The sequence below is a fragment of the Eublepharis macularius genome, chromosome 2, assembly GCF_028583425.1.
Source record: "Eublepharis macularius isolate TG4126 chromosome 2, MPM_Emac_v1.0, whole genome shotgun sequence".
In the NCBI taxonomy this organism is placed as follows: Eukaryota; Metazoa; Chordata; class Lepidosauria; order Squamata; family Eublepharidae; genus Eublepharis; species Eublepharis macularius.
The window spans coordinates 10617768-10638842 of record NC_072791.1 but is presented as its reverse complement, the minus strand read 5'-3'; the positions used below and the strand labels follow the sequence as shown (position 1 = coordinate 10638842).

Sequence of the window (21075 nt, the reverse complement as noted above, 5' to 3'; positions counted from 1 at the left end):
CCTCCTCCGGGGCAGCTGGGCGAGGGTGCCAACTCCTGCCGCTTCTCACCCCGCAATCTTTTACTCTCAGTTTATGCAAGGGGGTGGGGGGGGGATCAGGCGTCTAGACCCCCCCCCCATACACTGCGGCGCCGCGGGTCTACTCGGAAGTAAGCCCCGTCTGAGCCAATGGGGCTTACTCCCCGGAAAGCGCGCTTCGGCTGCACCTCGCTCGCCTCCTCGACCCGAAGCCCCCTCCGGCGCCGGGCCAGCCCTCTGCACGCGCCCCGACCCCGCGCCGGACTCACCAGCTGCCGGCGCAGGAGCAAGATGTTCTCCTCCAGGAACTTCTCCTCCAAGCTGCGCGCCGCCGCTCCGGCTCCGGCTCCGGCTCCATCCCCCGGCGGCGGCGGCGGCTCCCCGGGGCCGGGCCGCGCCGGCGGGGAGGCGGCGGGCGAGACCCCCAGCAGCAGGCGCCGGACGCGCAGCTCCTGGCGGCGGCGGAGGAAGGCCAGCTCGGCCAGCCCGGCGAGGGTGGCCTCCAGGCGCTCCCGGGTGCGCAGCCGCTCCGCCTCCGTCGCCTCGCTCCGGCCGCCCTCCCGCGGGCAGCGCGCCTCGCCCTCCTGCGGCTGCGGCTGCCCGGCCTCCGCGCTCGCCTTCATCCCCGAGCCGGAGCCGCTCAGCGGAGCCGCCGCTCCAGCAGCGCCGCCTCCATCCCGCCTCTGCCGCCTGCGCGCCGCCGCCGCCCGCTTTTGCTGCCCGGCCTGACCTGCCCCCTCGCCGCCGCCGCCGCGGCTCCTCCCCTCCGGCGCGCCCTGGGAAAGGCAGCCCGAGGGGGGCGCGCGCCGAGCCGCCTCCGTGCCCGGGGAAGGGGCTCCCGAGCGCGCCGCTGCCGTTGCCAGCCTCCAGCGGGGCTGGAGGGCAGGGGCGCCTATGGGCCGCGGTTGCCAGCCTCCAGGTGGGGACGGGAGAGCTGGAATCTCAGCCGATTTCCAACAGGATTGGCCTCCCGGGGCACTTCCCAGACCCACGAGGGTTTCAGGGTATGAGCTGGAGAGAGTCCGCGCTCCCTTCTTCCGATACGGGGAAGAGAGGAGAGTCCCTGAACCATAGTTGCCAACCCCCAGGCGGGGCCTGGAGAGCTCCTGGAATCACAGCTCATTTCCAACAGGATTGGAGTCCAGGGGCACCCCTGAACAACGTTTGCCAACCTCCAGGCTGGGCCTGGAGAGCTAGAATCACAGCTTTCTTTCTTTCTTTCTTTCTTTCTTTCTTTCTTGAGAGTATGTTTAGGCAATTAATAAAAGCTACCCACATACTATTCAAATTTATGCAGTTGCTTTAGGATGTTTCCGTGTTTCTGCAACGGCAGCCAAAAATCTAGCGATCCTATACGGAACCCATCTGAATGTATTGCTCACTAGCCTGGAAGTCTAAACAGTTGAAGAAGCAAAATACTTACTAATTAAGGGGGGAAATCGGATCCTGTCTTAAGTTTTAAAAATTCAGGACGACTTAAGAGTACGTGGATAGATTCGATGCGGTTATGGTCCCAATTACATAGTTTCTCTGCATGTGGAATACCAGCATATGTACCTGACAACACTGTAAAGGGTAAAGCAGCTGATTGCCAAAAGCATTGGAGTCCAGGGGCACCCCTGAACCGCAGTTGCCAACCTCCAAGTGGGGCCTGGAGATCTCCTGGAATTCCAGCTGATCTCCAGCAGGATTGGAGTCCAGGGGCACCTTCGAGACCAGCTAGATTTCCAGAGTGTAAGCTTTTGAGAGCTCCCTTCTCCAGGTACAGGAAAGAGTGGAGTTCCCTGAGCCTTTTTATATCCCAATATAAAAAATGAAATCCTGCCCTCAAGTCATAGTTGACTTATGGCGACCCCTGGTGGGGTTTATCATGGCAAAAGACTAACAGAGGCGGTTTGCCATTGCCTGCCTCTGCAACCCTAACCTTTGTTGGAGGTCCCCCATCCAATTATATCCCTAAACCTTTATACCCTTTTATATGAGATATAAAGGCTCAGGGGTCTCCCTGTATCTGAAGAAGGGAGCTTTGACGATGGAAAGCTCACACTCCAGAAATCTTGTTAGTCTCGAAGGTGCCCCTGGACCTCAGTCCTGCTGTTTTACCGCAGACCAACACGGCTACTTGCCTAAAAATACATTCCTCTCGTATTCAAAGGTATTCTGCCCATGTGCATGGAAGTTGTACTAAGATCAGAACTTAAAGTGGGGCAAGGCTCTGCTGTTGGTTTTCATTGCTAGGGCTTGCATCCTGGAGAATATAAGGGAGGGATGGAGGAGCACATGCAAAGAATCTCCACATTTGGATGCTGTCAGTCTCTGAGACCCAGCACCCGGAGGCAACATTTAGGGAGGCTTCGGCCTTAATGGCCTGTTGTTGGCCTTCCAGAATAACTGGTTGGCCACCGGGTGAGATAATAAGAACAGCTCTTACATACTGCTCCTCTGGGCAGATTAGTTCCACACTCAGAGCGATGAACAAAGTCAGTGTTATTATTATCCCCGCAATTCAGCTGGGGAGCTGGGGCTGAGAGGAGTGGCTTGCCCAAGGCAACCTGTTGAGCTCATGGCAGTAGTGGGAATTGAACCAGCAGAGTGCTGATTGGCAGCCCAACCACATATCACATACAAAGCTCTTCACGGCCTTGGCCCGGCATACCTAAGGGACCCCCTCCCTCCCTACGTCCCTCCACAGCAGCTTTGCTCATCTGAACAGGGTCTCCTGCAGGTACCACCCTACACATGGGAGAAATCAACAGCAGCCTGTACACGGGCTTTCTCTGTGGTGGCCCCTACCCTGTGGAACAGCCTGCCTGAGAAGGTCAGGAGAGCCCCCACTCACCTAGCCTTCCACACACAATGCAAAACTGAATTATTCAAAAGGCTTTTGTATTGTAGGGGCTCCCAGATGTTTCGCTAATGAGTTAAGGACCATAGACTTCACCACTATGTTGCCTTATGCACTACCTGTTGTATTAAATATGTGCACCGATAAGCTACTTGTGCTTCATGTGGCCTAATGTCAGCCCTAGACTTGCTTATGTTCTGTTTCAGCATTTCTTCAACTCGTGTATTGGATCCTTGCTAATGCTATGTCTTTGTAAACTTGTGTTTATTTACCCCATGGCATTGTGTATGGAAATGTCTTTGAAACTGCCTGTACTAATCTCACACTGTGTAATCCTCCTTAAGTCTCAGAAAGGTGTACCATAAATGACATAAATAAATATAAACGGCTGAACTGCTATGCTACAGTAACTCATGTAACAGTGCACTTATGTATCGCTCTTCTAAACAGTTTAGTGCCCTGCCCAGAGCTGTGAACAAAGTCAGTGTTATCTTTATCCCCACAATACAGCTGGGGAGCTGGGGCTGAGAGGAGTGGCTGACCCAAGGTCACCTGCCAAGCTCACAGCAGTGGTGAGAGTCGAACCAGCAGAATGCTGGTTGCAGTCCAACCACTTAACCAATATGTTACAACAGCTGGGATACTGAATTAGATGGACCTCTGATCTAAAGGGCTCTTTTTACATTCATCTCTAGCAAGACCCTTCCATAATCAGATTTTTTTTAAGTATGTTATTCAGAACTTCTGGTTTTCTAGCAGACCCCTGGCCCATCCTCTTTCACCGAAGTTAAGGGCTTTGCCAGATTCCTGCTAAACATATATGCAGACGTGAAACCCAGTGAGTTCTCACTTTGATTTTACCGGGATTGATGGTCAGCGATAAGATCCATAACAGCAGAGAGACTTACCTTGATCTCTAGCAGTCACGTGATGTTGCGTGCAGCGACAAGGGAAACATTCAGTATCTTCAGGTTTTCAAACATACATTTAACCCCAACGTGCAGCATTGCACCCAGTTTTAATTCTTCGATGTATGCCTCTGTTTTTCTCTCTCTCTTCTGGTGGGCATATCTACACGGCAGACGTGACGTCTTGGCAGCTGTATTTTCTCTCTCGGATCCTTGGGAATCTCTAACAGAATTCTATGCATCCAGCCCAAACTACAGTTCCCAATCATCTTTGGTGGTGGCAATGGAGGGAACCGTGATCATGAAATATATACTGCACCAGTATACATTTTACGGTCAACATCTTCACACACTCTCCTTCCAAATGGTGCTTTTAAAAAAAACAAAAAACTCGAACGGTTTTTAAACGCACTTGAATTTATTTATTAATTTTATTCAATTTATATTCCGCCCTCCCCACATCAGCAGGCTCAGGGCGGATTACAACCAAGTTTAAAATCATATTTCACAATATATACAATTAAAAACCATAAGACATCTTAAAAAACACAGATTAAAATACGTATAGATATATACATACATATACCTCCAACTCTATGATTCTATGTGTGTATATTATTATTATTATTATTATTATTATTACTACTACTACTACTACTACTACTACTACTACTACTACTACTACACTTCTAGACCACCCTCCCTGTCAGACAGGCTCAGGGCAGTATAACAACATACAATAAAGATTAAAAACAATATGACACCCATAATCAATCGGGCTGCAGCTGAAGACCTACATGCGCTCCTACTTCATGTGCGGCAATGCTGCTTTTGAGCCATGCGCCCCAGAATATGCAAGCAATTCCTCCGCAGTATTCGGGGGTTCCTTGTTGATGGATCTCCTCCTCGGATTAACCAAAATTGTTCAAGAAATGGGTGCGGTGATCACGGTGCAGAATTTATGCCCAAAGCTCTTTAATTTGGTGCTGCCCCCCCCTTCTGCAAGCCACCACATGACGTGATGTTGGGGGAAGCTGTTTCCCAGGGATGGGCCCCCCAGGAGGTGAGGAAGGGTTTGGCAGGAAGACTCCTTTGAACGTGGGGCTATCCCAAATTGCAGAGGGCCAGGATCAAAGCTCCCGCTTTAAAGTCTGCCCGAGTCAACCTGGCAAGGCAGCCGTGATGAAGCAAATGTTATGCGGTAAGCAAGCTAATTACAGTCTGGCCTTTGCAAGGAGGTTTCCAAGGGAATGTGGTGAGAGGAGGCGAGGAATAACAGGCTTTGAAGCCGAGAGGGAGAAGGAAAGGGAATGTTGGAGGTAAGGTTGCCAATTTGGGGTTTTGAGATTCCTGGAGGTTTGGGGGCGGAACCTGGGGAGAGCAGGGTTTGTGGAGGGGAAGGACTTCAACAAGATATAATGCCAGAGAATCTAACAGCCATTTTCTCTAGGGGAACTGATCACTTTAATTCTGGGAAATCACCAGGTCACACCTGGAGGTGGGAGGCCAAAGTGAGTCAGATCCTAAAAGAGGAGCAAGGAGGATTATTGGAGAAGAAATAACCTTGGGATATGTATAGGAAGGTCATAGAATCATAGGGGTGGAAGGGACCCTAGTCCGACCCCCTGCCCAATGCAAGAATTTCACAACTATCTCCCCTTACACGCTCAGAAACCCTTGCTCCATGCCCAGAAGATGGCAAAAAAAAAACCTCCAGGATTTTTTGCCTGGGGAAAATTGCCTCCTTACCCCAAAGTGGTGATCAGCATTACCCTGGGCGTGTAAGAAGGGGCCATGAGAACTAAGCACTGATGTAACCTTTCCTGCCCTCCCTCTCACGATCTGCCCAGGTTCACAGAATCAGCATTGCTATCAGGTGGCCATCTAGCCTCTGCTTAATAACCTCCAAAGAAGACACAACTCCTATGTTCTGGGCTACAACAGGAAGTAGTAATACCTCCCTTCCTGTTGTGTGCGTGATGTCACAGCCATCATCGTTCACCGATGTTGGGAAGATCTTTCCATGTCGATCCTGCTAGTTCTTCTGGACCAATGGTGCACAGGGATCACCCGCGCAAAAGTGTGGCTTGATTCAGGGTGTTGTTGATGCCCCATGCCATGACAACCATCCCTAGACTGAGGCCCCGGTTCTCTCTGAGATGGCAGAGCCATATCCGGGCAGTACCACTTGAGGCTACTGGTGGGGTCCTCACAGGAGTTAATCCTTCTCTCTAGGCAAGATTGTCATCCACATAGAGAAGTGCTGCTAAGCAAATCAGTTTCTCTAATGTATAATTTACCAGGTGGAGGAGCATTCTGTCATGCGATACCCCACCCGTAGTCTCAAGTGGTACAGCCCAGACACAACTTCCCACCTCAGTGGTTTTTCAAATATACTTCAGGAGGAATTGTGTTTATTGTACTGTAGACATGTTTTTTTTCTTTTGTAAATTTAGCTTCTAAAATTGCTTGAGCAAGGAGTGGAACAGCTTGGGGGCCCTCTGCTATTTTCTTGCTGGAAAACAGTCACCCCTGAGTTTGTTGTTCCTCCACATCCAGGGGTGAATAAAGAAACATGTAAGTAATGATTTTTTGCAAGAGCCCCGTGGCATAGAGTGGTAAGCTGCAGTACTGCAGCCCAAGCTCTGCTCATGATCCCGGCGGAAGGTGGGTTCAGGGAGCCGGCTCAAGGTTGACTCAGCCTTCCATCCGAGGTCGGTAAAACGAGTACCCAGTTTCCTGGGGGTAAAGTGTAGATGACTGGGGAAGGCAATGGCAAACCACCCTGTTAAAAGTCTGCCAAGAAAACGTCGTGATGTGACGTCCCCCCATGGGTCAGTAATGACTCGGTGCTTGCGCAGGGGACTACCTAAGTAAATGCTAAAATGGTGCTTGCACAGGGGACTACCTTTACCTAAGTAATGCTAAAATGGAAGGAGGAGAGCACTTAAACTGCTGAATACCTTGGAGGAAGAGAAGGATAAAAATCTAATATTTGGGATGGCTATGATACCGTTGGATATGCTGTTTGTCACTCTTGGCTATGTTTTCTGGATTTTGGTGGGCTCTTTCAAGCCTAGTTTTATTAGCTGGGTCCCCCCCCTTAAGGGTTATTCTTTTTCCTTCTCACTGGAGTTCCTCAAGAATGTGCCTTCTGTCCCCCCCGCCCTTTATCTCTTTCCTCTGGGTCCCATTATACATTCTTTTAACATTTGTTACCACGATTATACCAACCGTTACAGCTTTCCTGTCCTCTTCTGGATCTTTCTTCAGTTTACCCTTTCACGAATCTCTGCTGGTCTCCTCCACCCAGATGTCTTCTTGTCGTCTAACAACCTGGATGTGACAGTGTCCTTGTGGCCACCATGAGGACGCCGCCGCCATTTTAAAATTAAAAATGTCATGAGGGTCCATTCCTGATAAGGACAATAGTGTCCTTGTCTCTCCCTCATCCTTTTCCAGTGCTGAAAATGCCGTGCGGCGAGGTGTGCAACTGAGTTGGCACTTGATAAGGTACCGGGTGGGGGGGACGGACGGACATGAGTACCTCAGCCTACCACACTACTGGCCTGATCAGGATTTGACCTCATGGCATTTTTACATGCTTTTAAAAATGGTGGCAGCATCTTCGTGGCAGCCATGAGGACACTGTCTAATCTAGTTTGGATCTTAGGACCAATCCGGACAAGATGTTCGAAGATTCTTGATCAGATTGCCGGCGTATTTTCCCTTTGGAAATAGCAGCCATTGGCGGTGGGGGGATCAATTTGAATTGGCACGGGTTCCTCTGTGCACGGTTTTCCTGATGTCCAACAGCTGCACCCCCTCTGCCACACCCAGTTGATATTGCCCCGCCGGAGGAAACATGCTGGAAGTATACAGTTTTTAAATTTCTCCCCATGGGACCAAATAAAGCTAGACTGAGTCATTCAAGGTCAGGGAAAACAGAGGAAATAATCAAACTGCCCTTTCACACACATGCATATCATGGTCCCAGTCTGAACTGGGGACTCCTGTATGTGCTGTTTACACACACACACACAAAGAGAGAGAGAGAGAGACTGGATCTAGGCCTTGTTTGGCTTGGCCCTTTCACCTTACCCTCTTCAGAACTGAACTGTTGGTCTTTCTTCTGTGTCTGGACCTCCTTTCTGTTTCTTTGTATTCTTCCTTTTCCCCAAATGCAGAACTTGGCATCTTCGTTCATCCCTCTCCTCCTTCTTTTATTCAAGCTACTACACAAACAAGTTTCCCAACTTGTAAGCATGGGCAAAATGCATTCCTTTCTTATTGGCTCCCATTGCAAAGCCGCAGACTTCTTTTATTCTTTTTCCCTCCGAGCAAATATAATTTTTTCTGGTTTGCCTCTTTCTCAGGTCAGGGTTTATTGCACGCCAGAGGTGGAGGTGGTAGAATGGAGTGCCGCCTATTTGAAGGTTTTTTCACATAAAAAGAAATCCATGCCAACAGAAAGGTAGCACAGCAGGGATAAAATTCACACACACACTTTGTTTGGGACCTTCCAAATCAGCAGTCTGAAATGACCTATAGCATCTCAGGACTCTACCGCCTCATTGCAATTCTTGTGCAGGGCAGGGCTAAATTTCTGCTTTTTGTTTTCTTCTTAAATCTCTTTGGTGTTTTCTGAATCATCTCTCCCATCTTCTCTTCCTTTGCTCAGAACTTGGCTAAAGATCTGGAGAGCTCAAGAGCCAAAACATTGGTTTTATCTATTATTTAGATCCTAGAGGTCTACCCCTGCTCGCCAGCCCTATAGCTTGGTGCGCTTGTGATATTTAACAGTAGTTTGAATACAGAACAAGCAGTTCTGTCTCCTGCACCAGGTTTTGGTGAACCATAGGAAAGATTAGATTAACAAATATGCCATTCCTAAGACCCAAAGTCGCTTGCATCATTCTCCTGTGCTCCGTATTATCCTCACAACAACAACAACAACCTGCGAGGTTGGTTAGGGCAAGAGGGTGACTGGCCCAAGGCCAGTTAGCAACCTTCAGTGGCAGAATGAGGATTCGAACCTGGGTCTTCCAGATCATAGTTCATTCTAATCACAATTCCGCAGTGGACTTGATAGGTCAGGGAAGTTGTCAAACCCCCTTTGTTTTGTCACAGTGGGGAGATTTTCTACCCTCCCTGTCTGGGCTGCCTCCACCTTCCTCTCTTCTTGTGAGCAGGGCTCATTTTGAGGGGGAACGCACAGGAATGCAGTTCCGGCAGTTCCCCAAAGAGGTCACATGACAGGTGGCCCCGCCCACCTGACTCTCAGCCATTTTGGGCCAGTTTCGGCCTGGATTGGGGCCAAAATGGCCCAGATCGGGCCTCTGACAGGTGGTGGATCACTCTCCCACTCAGCAGCGGCCTGATCCTGACCATTTTGGGCCCCTTTTCGGCCATTTTCAGCCCCCTTTTGCCATTTTGGACCCAATTTCTTTCCCGAATGGCCAGGATTGGGTCCAAAACAGCCAGGATAGGTGATGTCAGGGGTGTGTGGCATATGCAAATCAGTTATGCTAATGACACACTTCCAGTGATGGCAAGGGGTGTGGCATATGCTAATGAGTTATGCTAATGAGTTATGCTAATGAGTTCCTCCAGCTCTTTTTCTACAAAATGACCCCTGCTTCCATGGCAAATAGCATAGGGATGTTTTGGAGCTAATCTGGACCCAAGTGTCCCGATTCCCTTCATTTCTGGCACTGCAGATCCTATTATCATCCTGACACCGGTGGCCAATTTTGAGACTCTCAGTTTTATTTTCTGAGGGGTTCTGCCTGCCGTAGCCAGACAGATGGGTGGGCAGACAGGCGCATCATTTTATCATTATAGATTTGCCCCCAATTTTCTCTCCAATAGGGTCCCGAACATCTTACAGCATCATCATTCTCCCCTCTTCAACAATAATGCCGCAGTTTCAAGTGGGTAGCTGGATTGATCTGCAATAGAAGTGCAAGATTCGGGGTCCAGCAGCATCTTGGAGAGTCTATAAGATGCCACTGGACCCCGAATCTTGCTCTTCTATAGACCAAGTATAGATTTCCTAAGTTGCAGCTTTTGAGAGTATCCAAAGAAGGGAGCTTTGACTCGGAAAATACATACCCTCGAAATCTAGTTGGTCTTTAAGGTGCTGCTGGACCCAAATCTTTTTCCCTGCGAAGTAGATCGAGATGGGTAGAAAAGAGCAAGAGTCCAGGAGCACCTCTAAGACTAACAGAATTTGTGGTAGGTGATGAGCTTTTGTGAGTCACAGCTCATTTCTTCACTTCTTCGACTTGCAAAGCGGGTTAGGCTAAGAGTGTGTGACCAGCTCAACATCCCCCAGCAAGTTTCAATGGCAAAGTGGGGATTTGAACGGGGCGTCCCAGACCCTAGTATGACCCTGTTACCTCTCCACAGCACTGGCTTGAGATCTTTTGGTGGGTTCTGATTACAAAAATATAACACGGCTTGTGATTTGGAAATTCTTCTGTGGACAAATATGCTACTGGCAGACTCTGAATAAACCTCAAGTGACTTTTCTTTCGTGCCTCTGTCCTTTCTCTGCGGCTGCTCCCTTTCTTTGGAGCTCCCCGTCTTGGCATCTCTCTCGTCCTCCTTTGCAACTGTTTAAACGGCATTTGAAAATGGACCTCGTCCCCCAGCACCATCACCCCAGCCAAAAAAACTCTAATCTCTGCTTCCTTGTTCCCCTTCTTCTTGTCTCTGGCTATTTGAGATTACAGGTTGGCTAGCAGGGAGCCAGCACGGGACTCTAATCTGGAGAGCCAGGTTTGATTCCCCACTCCTCCGCTTGAAGACAGCTGGGGGACCTTGGGTCAGCCACAGCTCTCTCAGAGCTCTCTCAGCCCCACCCACCTCATAGGGTGATTATTGTTGTGGGGATAATAATGGCATACTTTGTAAACCGCTCTGAGTGGATGTTAAGTTGTCCTGAAGGGCGGTATATAAATCAAATGTTATTCTTATTATTATATCACCTTTGTCCCCAGCCACACGCTTCAGGCACTTTATAAGCTGGTAGCCCTTCTTGTTTCTTATAAGTGCACCCAGTTTTCCTGGAAATGACAGCTCTGCACAGAATCACCCTTTGCTGAGTGGATCTAGGGTTGCCGTTCCCCGCTGAGGGCAGGGGATTCCCTACTCCCACCATCTGCCCCCCCCACCTCTCACCTAGCCAGCAGGGGGGCAGGAAGGGGGGTCAAGGGAACAGGCCTCCCAGGTCCACTCCCAGTGTGGCACAACAACATCAGCCCAGGACCGATGTAATTGTGCTACGCTAGGAGCTCTCCCGTGCTTTGCGCCGGGCCAATTTGGGCCTCAAATTGGCTGAATCGGGCCCATTTGGGCTCCAGTTGGCCTGGTCTGAAGCACTCATGCACTTCCAGGCCTGCATGCTGACATCATTTCCCAGAAGTGACATCATCACGCAGGCTCAGGAGAGTGTGCGTGCTTCGCATATGCATGAAGAAAAGAAAACAGGTAAGTGCTGGTTCCCCCCCTCCTGCTGGGAGGGTAAGGTGATCTGGCAACCCTAAGTGGATGCATGGAACTGGCTTAAGAGCCAGTTTGGTGTAGTGGTTAAGAGCAGCAGGACTCTAATTTGGAGAGCCAGGTTTGATTCCCCACTCCTCTGCTTGAAGCCAGCTGGGTGACCTTGGGTCAGTCCCAGCTCTCTCAGCCCCACCCACCTCACAGGGTGATTGTTGTTGTGGGGATAATAATGACATACTTTGTAAACCGCTCTGAGTGGGTGTTAAGTTGTCCTGAAGGGCGGTATATAAATCAAATGTTGTTGTTGTTGTTAAGATGCTGTGAGATGGGATTGACTTGGGGGTTAGCATCACAACTCCTGCTAACCAAGGAATGGTTGTTTCACATCAGATCATCCAGTGCGAGTGTCAGTATTTGCAGCTGCAATGGCCCCGGGAGCAGTTCACAGATGTTTGCCTTTTTTTTTATTTCCATGTTTGCATCCTGTTTTGTCCCACACTGGGGACTCAAAGAAGCTTACAAACGGAAATAATATAAAAATACAATGTAGACAAAAAAGATTCCCAAACAGGCCTGCAGTTAGAGTTCCCTACATCGGGAGATACCTGGAAATTTGAGGGCGGAGCCTGGAGAGGGTGGGGTTTGAGGAGGGGAGGGGCCTCAGCAGGGAATAATGGCTCCACAGCAGCCATTTTCTTCAGAGGACCTCTCTGTCATCTGGAGATCAGTTATAATTCCAGGAGATCTCCATGCCCCATTTACGATGTCAACCCTACCTAATAATAATAATTCTGCTGTAATCAGGGCTCATTTTGAGGGGGAACGCACAGGAATGCAGTTCCGGCAGTTCCCCAAAGAGGTCACATGACAGGTGGCCCCGCCCACCTGACTCTCAGCCATTTTGGGCCCGTTTCGGCCTGGATTGGGGCCAAAATGGCCTGAATCGGGCCTCTGATGGGTGGTAGATCACTCTCCCACTCAGCAGCGGCCTGATCCTGACCATTTTGGGCCCCTTTTCAGCCACTTTCAGCCCTTTTTGGCCATTTTGGGCCCAATTTCGGCCCTGAATGGCCCAGATTGGGTCCAAAACAGCCAGGATAGGTGATGTCAGGGGGTGTGGCACATGCAAATCAGCTATGCTAACGGCACACTTCCGGCGATGTCAAGGAGCATGGCATATGCTAATGAGTTATGCTAATGAGTTATACTAATGAGTTCCTCCAGCTCTTTTTCTACGAAATGACCCCTGGCTGTAATAATAATTACTAATCATTCGAATCCCTACTCTGTCATAGGCGTTCACTGGGTGACCTTGGGCCAGTCACATAGTCTCAGCCTAACCTACCTCCCAACCTGACCTGGGTAGGCCAGGTGAGCCTGATCCTGTCAGATCTCAGAAGCTAAGCAGAGTCGGACTTGGTTAGTAAATGGAAGGGAGACCTCCAGTGAAGACCAGTAATGGCAAACCGTCTCTGTTAGAACACTACTGGGGGGAGGGGGTCGCCACCATAAGTCAGGTATGACTTGAGGGCATTCTCCACCACTCCAACCTACTTCACAGGATTGTTATGAGGATAAAATGAGAAAAGGAGAAAGATGTAAGCCATTTTGAGTCCTCATTAGGGCGAAAGGCAGGCTATAAATAAAATCAGTCCGTCAATCCTAGGCTGGCTGTTAGACCTCTGTGCCGACAACGATTTCAAATGCAGATAGGTTGGGACGCAGTGAACAGGTATGATCTTGCCCCCCCGGTGTGTTTATCTATAAACAGATTTAAATGTCTGCAAAGGGATACAGCTACACAACATTTCAGCATGCTTTTTAATGCCTTGAATTGACTACCCAGGCTCCGTTTTCCCACATGGGAAAATGACAGGAAAGGAAAGGAACGAACACAAAGAAAAATGTGGAGCGGGGGGGTGGGGGAGGTCTAGCAATCCAGAAAGATTGGAATCTCATGACCGAGCAGCTGATTGAGGAAATAGGAGACCTGGCATCTGCTCTCGGTGCTGTTTTATGAGGACCAGATGTGGAACCCGGGAGAAAATTCTCTGTAGAACACCCTCTCCCCCCAACCCCAAACACACCCCAAGCCATTATGCCATTATGGAATGCATTGCATTTCAAAACCCAGGGATAGCTTTCTGAGACATGGCGAAGCAAATGAATCCTTTTATATTGTACGGAATATTATTTTTTTTGTTCTCCGGCTTGCCGAGACAGCGATCCATTTCCCCCTATCACTCCCCTTCCTGAAGTAGAAAGAAAAGTAGGCACACCGTGTGTGTGTCCCACACCTCCAAACACCACACAGGGACCTAATGTTCAAACAGGGTGTGCATGTGTACAATCCTACACATGTGCCCAGCTCAGAGGCCAGTTTTTCATTAAACTTGGGCAGTGCAATATGGACCTACATCAGACAACTGCGGCTGAATGTGGTGCTGCCTGTAAGGATAGTTAGGTGGGTAGCTGTGTTGGTCGGCAGTAGAACACTGAAAATCTTTTATTATTGTTGTTATTGTTGTTGTTGTTATTAATATTATTAATATTAATTATTATTAATATTATTAATATTATTAATATTAACAACAACAACAAGAACCATATTTATATCCCACCCTCCCTGCAAACGGGCTCAAGGCGGGTCTCTAAACTGCCACAGGACTCAAATTTTGGTGCGCTACTGCAGACCGACTTGGTTACCCACCTAACTATCCTTATGGACCTATACGTGTAGGATTTTATGCACGTGTCCAGTTTGAATTTTTTAACCCCACCCCCCAAACCCGATACCCAGTAGCATCAAAAGCAGGGCAAGGATGCAGGATAGGTAGTGTGTGTGTGTGCGGGGGGGGGCATGCTCCTGTTTAATTATTTTATTTATTTATGTCATTTATAGTCTGCTTTTCTCACTGAGACTCAAGGCGGATTGCGTCGTGCGAGATTAGTACAGTCAGTATCGAGGACATGTCCATACAATATCAAGGACATTTCCATACAGTGTCAAGGACATTTCCATAAACAATGCCATAGGGGAAATAAACACAATTTTACAAAGACATATAGCATTAGTAAGAATCCGATACAGAGTTGAAGAAATGCTGAAATAGAACATAAGCAATTCTGGGGCTGACATTAGACCACATGAAGCACAGGCAGCTCATAGGCAGGGCCAGCATGCCCACTGAGGCCAGGTAGGCGGTGGCCTCAGGGCGCCGGAGGAGGCGGGGGGGCGGGAGTGCGCCCCACGGACCTGCAGCCTCCTAGCCCTCCCGCCCCAAGCTGCCACCGCCGCCAGAACACTCCCCCGGCCGGGCTCAGCAGCGGTGGGCAGGCTTCTGCAGCGGCGCAGGGAAACCGAGCGAGAGAGCTCGGAGGACACCTGCGCGCCATCCCAGCCGCCCACCACAGCAATCGGGCTGGTGGCATGCGCGCTCACCCATGATGACATCACATGTGATGTCATCACGCAGGCCTGTGCGCGTGTGTGGGTGCTCGGCCAGCTGGCCGGCTGCAAGCACCAAAAACCCTGGCGCCGCTGCTGCTCATAGAAGCATATGTTTAAGACAACAGGTACTGCGTAAGGCAACATAGTAGTGAAATCATCTGAGACCCCTCCCCTACAATACAGCCCTCCTATCTGAGTAAAAAGCCTTTTTGAATAATTCAGTTTTTCATTGTTTGCGGAAAGCCAGGAGAGTGGGTCTTTTTTGCCTAGGGGAACCGTCAGGGAATATTTCGTGTGATGCAGGCCACAGTTTTGGCTTAGAAAGGGTTTGGGAGTCAGCGGGTGCCTAAGGATTGGTTTATGACTTCTTTCTCCCCTCCTCCATTTTAACAACAACAACAATAACAACAACATTCAATTTATATACCGCCCTTCAGGAGGACTTCACACCCACTCAGAGCGGTTTACAAAGTATGTCATTATTATCCCCACAACAAAACACCCTGTGAGGCGGGTGGGGCTGAGAGAGCTCTGGGAGAGCTGTGACTGACCCAAGGTCACCCAGCTGGCTTCAAGCGGAGGAGTGGGGAATCAGACCCGGCTCTCCAGATTAGAGTCCTGCCGCTCTTAACCACTACACCAAACTGGCTGTAAAGGTACTCCTAGCCACTTCTGTGGCTTATTTATCAAGGGAGAGTGAAGAATTCTAGAACAGCCTGACTGCAAGACTGATTTTAGAGGGGGAAGTGCAGCCCTTTCAGTACAGGTTTTATTAACTGTCAGCTTTATGGTCCCATCTTTCCCCCTTGACTAGATTATGCCTCAGTTGAACACGTGATGCTGCCTCTTTCACATCACCTGCTTACCTGGTCCTTTTAACTGGAGATGCCGGGGATTGAACCTGGGACCTTCTGCATGCCAAGCAAACGCTCTGCCACTGAGCCTTGAGTCCCTCTTTTATGCTCACAACCACCACCCTGGGAGGTGGGTTAAACCGAGTATGTGTGACTGGCCCAAGTTCAGCCAGCGAGCTTCATGGCTAAGTGGGGATTTAAGCCTGGTTCTGCCAGACCTTAGTCTGATGATCTAACCACACTACACTACACTACACTACACTACACTACGCCAGCTGTCCACCGTCACACATTTCACTACATCATATTGTAATGATGTGCCTGCATGTGTGAATAGTCCAAACCAACTAGTGCATCTTAACGGAGCTTCCGTTTGTTCAGAAAATATGCTGAGAACCTCAGTCAGAGGCAGCTTCTTGTAAGAACCAATAGCATTCATGGAAGATAAGTCTACAAATGGCTGTAAGCCGTGATGGCTTAATAAACAAAAAAAAAATATATTGAGAGGTACTCTATAGAAACAGACAGATTGGTTTTTAGTAGGGGTGCCAAACTGATCGGGGATCCCCTCCCCTGAGCTACTGTTGCCTGCCAGGTTTCCAAACAGAGGTGGGATAAAAAAAGAAAATAAAGGCAGCATCACAAGTGTGACAATGTCATTTCTGGGGGGAAAATATCTATGGTTTTGCCATAGAGTTTCTGGCATTTCCTAGAGCTACTCATTGTCACTTCCAGGCTTTTCCCAGAAGTGATGTTGTCACGCCTTTGACGCCAAAGTGTGGGAGTGTGGGACTGAGACCCCTGGTGATGGTACACGAGTTTAGAGTGGTAGACTAGGATTTGGGAGACCTGGGTTTGAATCCCTGCTCTGCCACAGAAGCTTGCTGGATAACCTTGGATCAGTCACACCCTCTCAGAGCTAAGCTATAAGAAACGAATTACACGAGGAGGAGAACATGAAGGGAGTTGCAATGTTAGCAGGAAAGCTGAGTTTTTAAAGAGATCAGAAGGCTTTGTCAATTTCCCCTCTCTACAGAGCCTGGGAGATGCCCTCAGAAAGTTTATTTATTTCCTCTTCCCCTCTTAGAAGGGGAGGTGAAACTGACAGAGCCTTCCCAAGTCAAAGAGGAAATTAACAAACCCTCTGAGCAGATCTCCCTGGCTCTGTAGAGAGGGGGAATTGACAAAGCCTTTCCATCTCTTTTAAAACTCAGCTTCCCCGCTAACATCGCGATTCGCGATTCCCTTCATGTGCTCCTCCTAGTGTAATTCATCTCTGGTAGCTTGGCTCTGAGGTGAAGTGGTTTAAGTACCAAATCTAGGTCTTAGGAAATCTGGAAAAAGTCCAGTAGCACCTTTAAGACTAACCAACTTTATTGAGGCATAAGCTTTTGAGAATCACAGCTCTCTTCGTCAGATGCAACGGACAAAGAGAGCTGTGGTTCTCGAAAGCTTATGCCTCAATAAAGTTGGTTAGTCTTAAAGGTGCTACTGGACTTTTTACTATTTTGCAACTACAGACTAACACGGCTAACTCGTCTGGATCTGTGACCTTGGAAAATCTGGTTTCGCTCAACCCCAAAGTGTACTGGGTAACACTGGGCCAGGCACATCCCCACACATACTCTCTCTCTCAGCTTAACCTATTTCACAGGTTTGCTGTGAGGACAAAATAACAAAGAAATGAGCCATCTGTGCTGTCTTGATCTCTTTGGAGGAAGAATGCAATAAAATGGGACAGACAGACTACCTTTAAATCTGTCCACCCTTGCACCTTAATGTATTTGGTTAATTTATTATTGCTTTATTGTATGTTGATTTTAGAATTATTGTTTTCTTGTTTTTATTGATTTTAACTGTTGTTCACTGCCCAGAGCCCCTGAGGATGGGCGGTTTATAAATAAAAATAATAAATAAATAATAAAAATGCCAGAAGTCAAACGGGGAAAGACTACTTCATCTGTGGCCTTCCCAGAAACAATGTGGCTATCCAATCGCTGGAAAGAGTCTTGATGGTTGACCCAGCAAGATGGTTCTTACGGTCATTTAGGCCCATGTTTCTTCTCTCCTGCTTTTCCTCTGAGAGCCAAGCTACAAGTGAGGAATGACACTTGCCTGGCAAGTGAACAGACTCACGTGTATTCCTCCCTGTTCACTTGCCATTCACTTGCGCTTCACTTGAGGAATCCACATGAGTCTGTTCACTTGCCAGGCAAGTGTCATTCGTCACTTGTAGCTTGGCTCTAAAAATATTCTGAGGTATTTCTCAAACCAAACTCTGCAATCGTCATGAAATTATGAAAATCAATTACTTTAAAGCGTTATCTAAGCTATGGGAGCCCCACAGTGTGGATCGAAAAATCTGCACAGGGTTTCTGCAAACCTGGGATAACCTCTATGCTTGCTGTAAAACGTTTAAAAAGAGAGGAATTAAATAACATGGAAACCATTGAAAAGCAGTGAGCCCTCAGAGGACTAGCTTGCAAGATCTCGGCTGTCATTTTGGGTTGGCCTGGCAGTCTAAGAGCCAAGCTACAAGTGACGCCTTACACAGGTCGGACACTTGTCAGCTTCCCTCAAGTTTTGATGGGAAATGTCGGCGTCCTGGTTTTACAGCTTGGCTCTCCATTACAGCTGCAAGACCAGGATGCCTACATTTCCCATCAAAACTTGAGGGAAGCTGACAAGTGTCCAACCTGTGTCAAGCGTCACTTGTAGCTTGGCTCTCAGCTTTCAGAGTGAAAGCAAGAGAGGGGGAACTCGAGATTGAGGGGTGTTAAGACCCGACAGGTCCCCCTCTTATGTGTACGTGTGTGTCTTTGATTAAATCATGCAAAGCACTGCCAATTAGAAAAAGAGAACGTTTGTTTCCTTCACTTATGGTGTCTGATTTGGCAGCCTTTTGTACGGCAGGAGGCATTTTTCCGCAAGAGCTTCTGCCACCGCTGCTCTCTAGATGACAGACCCTCAGTGGCTCTCCAATTCTGAATGTTAGCGTCATGCATAATGCATGACTCAATTTCATATCTTTTATGGAGGTATTAGTTTTTCATATCTTTCTGTCAGAGGCTTAGAAGAAGCAGATCCCTTATAGAATTAAGACCATTTATTTGTCTCTATGCCATCTTCCCTTCTAGTAACTCCGAATGGCGTACAAACTTTTATCCTGAAAGGCAGCAAGTGGCCCAAGGTCACCCACAGTCAGTTTCCTGGCCGAGGGGAATCCAGAAAGAGCTTTCCTTCAGCATCCCCGTTAAATCCTTTTAATTTCCAGTAAGCAATCAGAGAAAGCGTCTTGGCAGTCAAACTTTTAAACTGGCATCCCGCTGACTGTCTCTTGGAATTAATAATAATATTAATTAGACTTTCGGGTTGTGCTTTTTATAGAGATTTTTTATTGACAGTTGTCAGGTTCTGCCATGGGCGCTGCCCTGTGAGACACCAGCCTGCCTGACTTCAGCCTTAAAGGACTGTGGAAGGAGGGGGGGGTCTACCTCACCCTCACACCCTCTCAGTCCACCCAGAGGTCTCTTCAACCTGACGTAGTCCCGGCTGCCTTCCTCAACAGCTGTCCCCATCCAGCTGTCAGTCTCCCTCTCCCTCTCCCTCTCCCTCTCCACTGCTCGCTCACTCTCGTTTTCATGCTCGCGTGCTCTCTCTTCCCCCTTATATCCTTTTCCCTATTCCCAGCTCCACCTGCCAGCCACGCCCGCCTCTGCACTCTAGCCACGGCCCTTGTTGTCTCAGGCAGCCACACCTGGGGTGGCTTTGCTCCCAGCTTTTCCTGGTCCTGACTAATCCCCTCTAGCTTGCCTGGCGGCTGGGGCGTGGTCCTCCTGAGCTGTCTTTGCTGCTGCTTTTCCTCTTCTGCTGGTAAACTTGCTGGCTGGGTAGTTGTCCCCCATCTGTCTCCCATCCCCTCTTCCTGGTAAGTCCGGGGGGCTGAGCCTCAGACTCCGGACAACAATTTTTGAAGAACAACTTAAGAAGAAAAGAAACAGATAGCTAGAAGGGAAAAAAACAAAGAAATTAGGAATAAGTGCCAATTTTCTCTGTGAAAAGATATAGAATCATAGGGTTGGTACCTCCAGGGTCATCTAGTCCAACCCCCTGCACAATGCAGGAAATTCACAACTACCTCCCCTCTGTTATGCCTGAAAAAGGCTATCTCCTCCAGTGCCCCACCCAATAACACACTGGAGGCCAGGAGTAAGAAGAGGGTTAGATTTATTTCATTGTTGCAACAGCGGGAGGGAAACCAGGCCTTAGAAGCCCCCCCAAAATTGTTTCCCTCTGGCTCCTCCCTTGAGCGGCAGAGTTTTTATAACAATGATGACAACCAATATCAGTGTACTTAAGTACAATATGATTGGTTCATAGTATATGTTGCAGTTAGAAATTTCAGTACGCATGTCACTTTTTTAGTGCAAATTCAGCTCATATCACACTTGTGCATGTGTTACACTGCAAAATAAGCCATTGTCTTGAGTATGTTACCTTTTAAGAGTTCCTTTCTGGCTGAATGTATCTGGCAAACAAACAATGCTATTATATCATTATCTTCTGAGACAAAGCTCTGAATTCTTGCTTTCAGTACTCAATGTAACTAAACACAGTTTCTCAAAATTACTAAGCCATTGTGAACTGCTTGTAGCAAACACATAAAAAATCACTACTTATATTAGGTCATCAGCACACAATTAATTATTATAGCTGAGCTTCACTCCCAAACACCCAGTGACCCTTACTCCATGTCCAGAAGATGGCAAATCACTGTCTGGATCCCTAGCTAAACTGCCCTGGGAAAATTGCTTCCTGACCCCAAAGTGGCGATCAGCATTACCCTGGGCGTGTAAGAAGGGGCCACGAGAACTAAGCACTTATGTAACCCTTCCTGCCCTCCCTCTCATGATTTGCCCAGGTTCACAGGATCAGCATTGCTGTCAGATGGCCATCTAGCCTCTGCTTAAATAGAAATATTACATATTATACCCTAACTCCAAATTTACCCTGAGTGACTACTTCTCCTTTCCCTCTAAACATTTTATTTCTAGCTCTTCATCTTCAAAAGCACAAGCCATCAGTTTATCGCTCTCGGTTTCCTGCAAAAAGTCTATAAGGGGTTTCCAGGTAACCATATGTTTATCCAGTTTATCCAGAAAGCCAGTTTAGTGTAGTGGTTAAGAGCGCGGGACTCTAATCTGGAGAACCGGGTTTGATTCCCCACTCCTCTGCTGGAAGCCAGCTGGGTGGCCTTGGGTCAGTTACAGCTCTCTCAGAGCTCTCTCAGCCCCACCCACCTCACAGGGTGTTTTGTTGTGGGGATAATAATGGCATACTTTGTAAACCGCTCTGAGTGGGTGTTAAATTGTCCAGAAAGGCAGTATATAAATTGAATGTTGTGGTTATGATGATGATGATGATGATGATGATGATGATGATGATGATGATGATGATGATGATGATGATGATGATGATGATCCAATGGCGTTT

The 21075-nt window shown here is 48.3% G+C and overlaps 1 protein-coding gene across 1 annotated transcript in view; it reads right to left on the bottom strand.

Moving 5' to 3' along the window:
* Positions 1-21075, bottom strand: part of DACT1 (dishevelled binding antagonist of beta catenin 1) — a 54701-nt gene that overhangs the window by 29344 nt on the left and 4282 nt on the right. Inside the window, exon 4 of the mRNA XM_054972018.1 lies at positions 288-1124. Within this exon, the coding sequence (XP_054827993.1) occupies positions 288-1124 (837 nt within the window). The remainder of the gene's footprint in view (positions 1-287; positions 1125-21075) is intronic.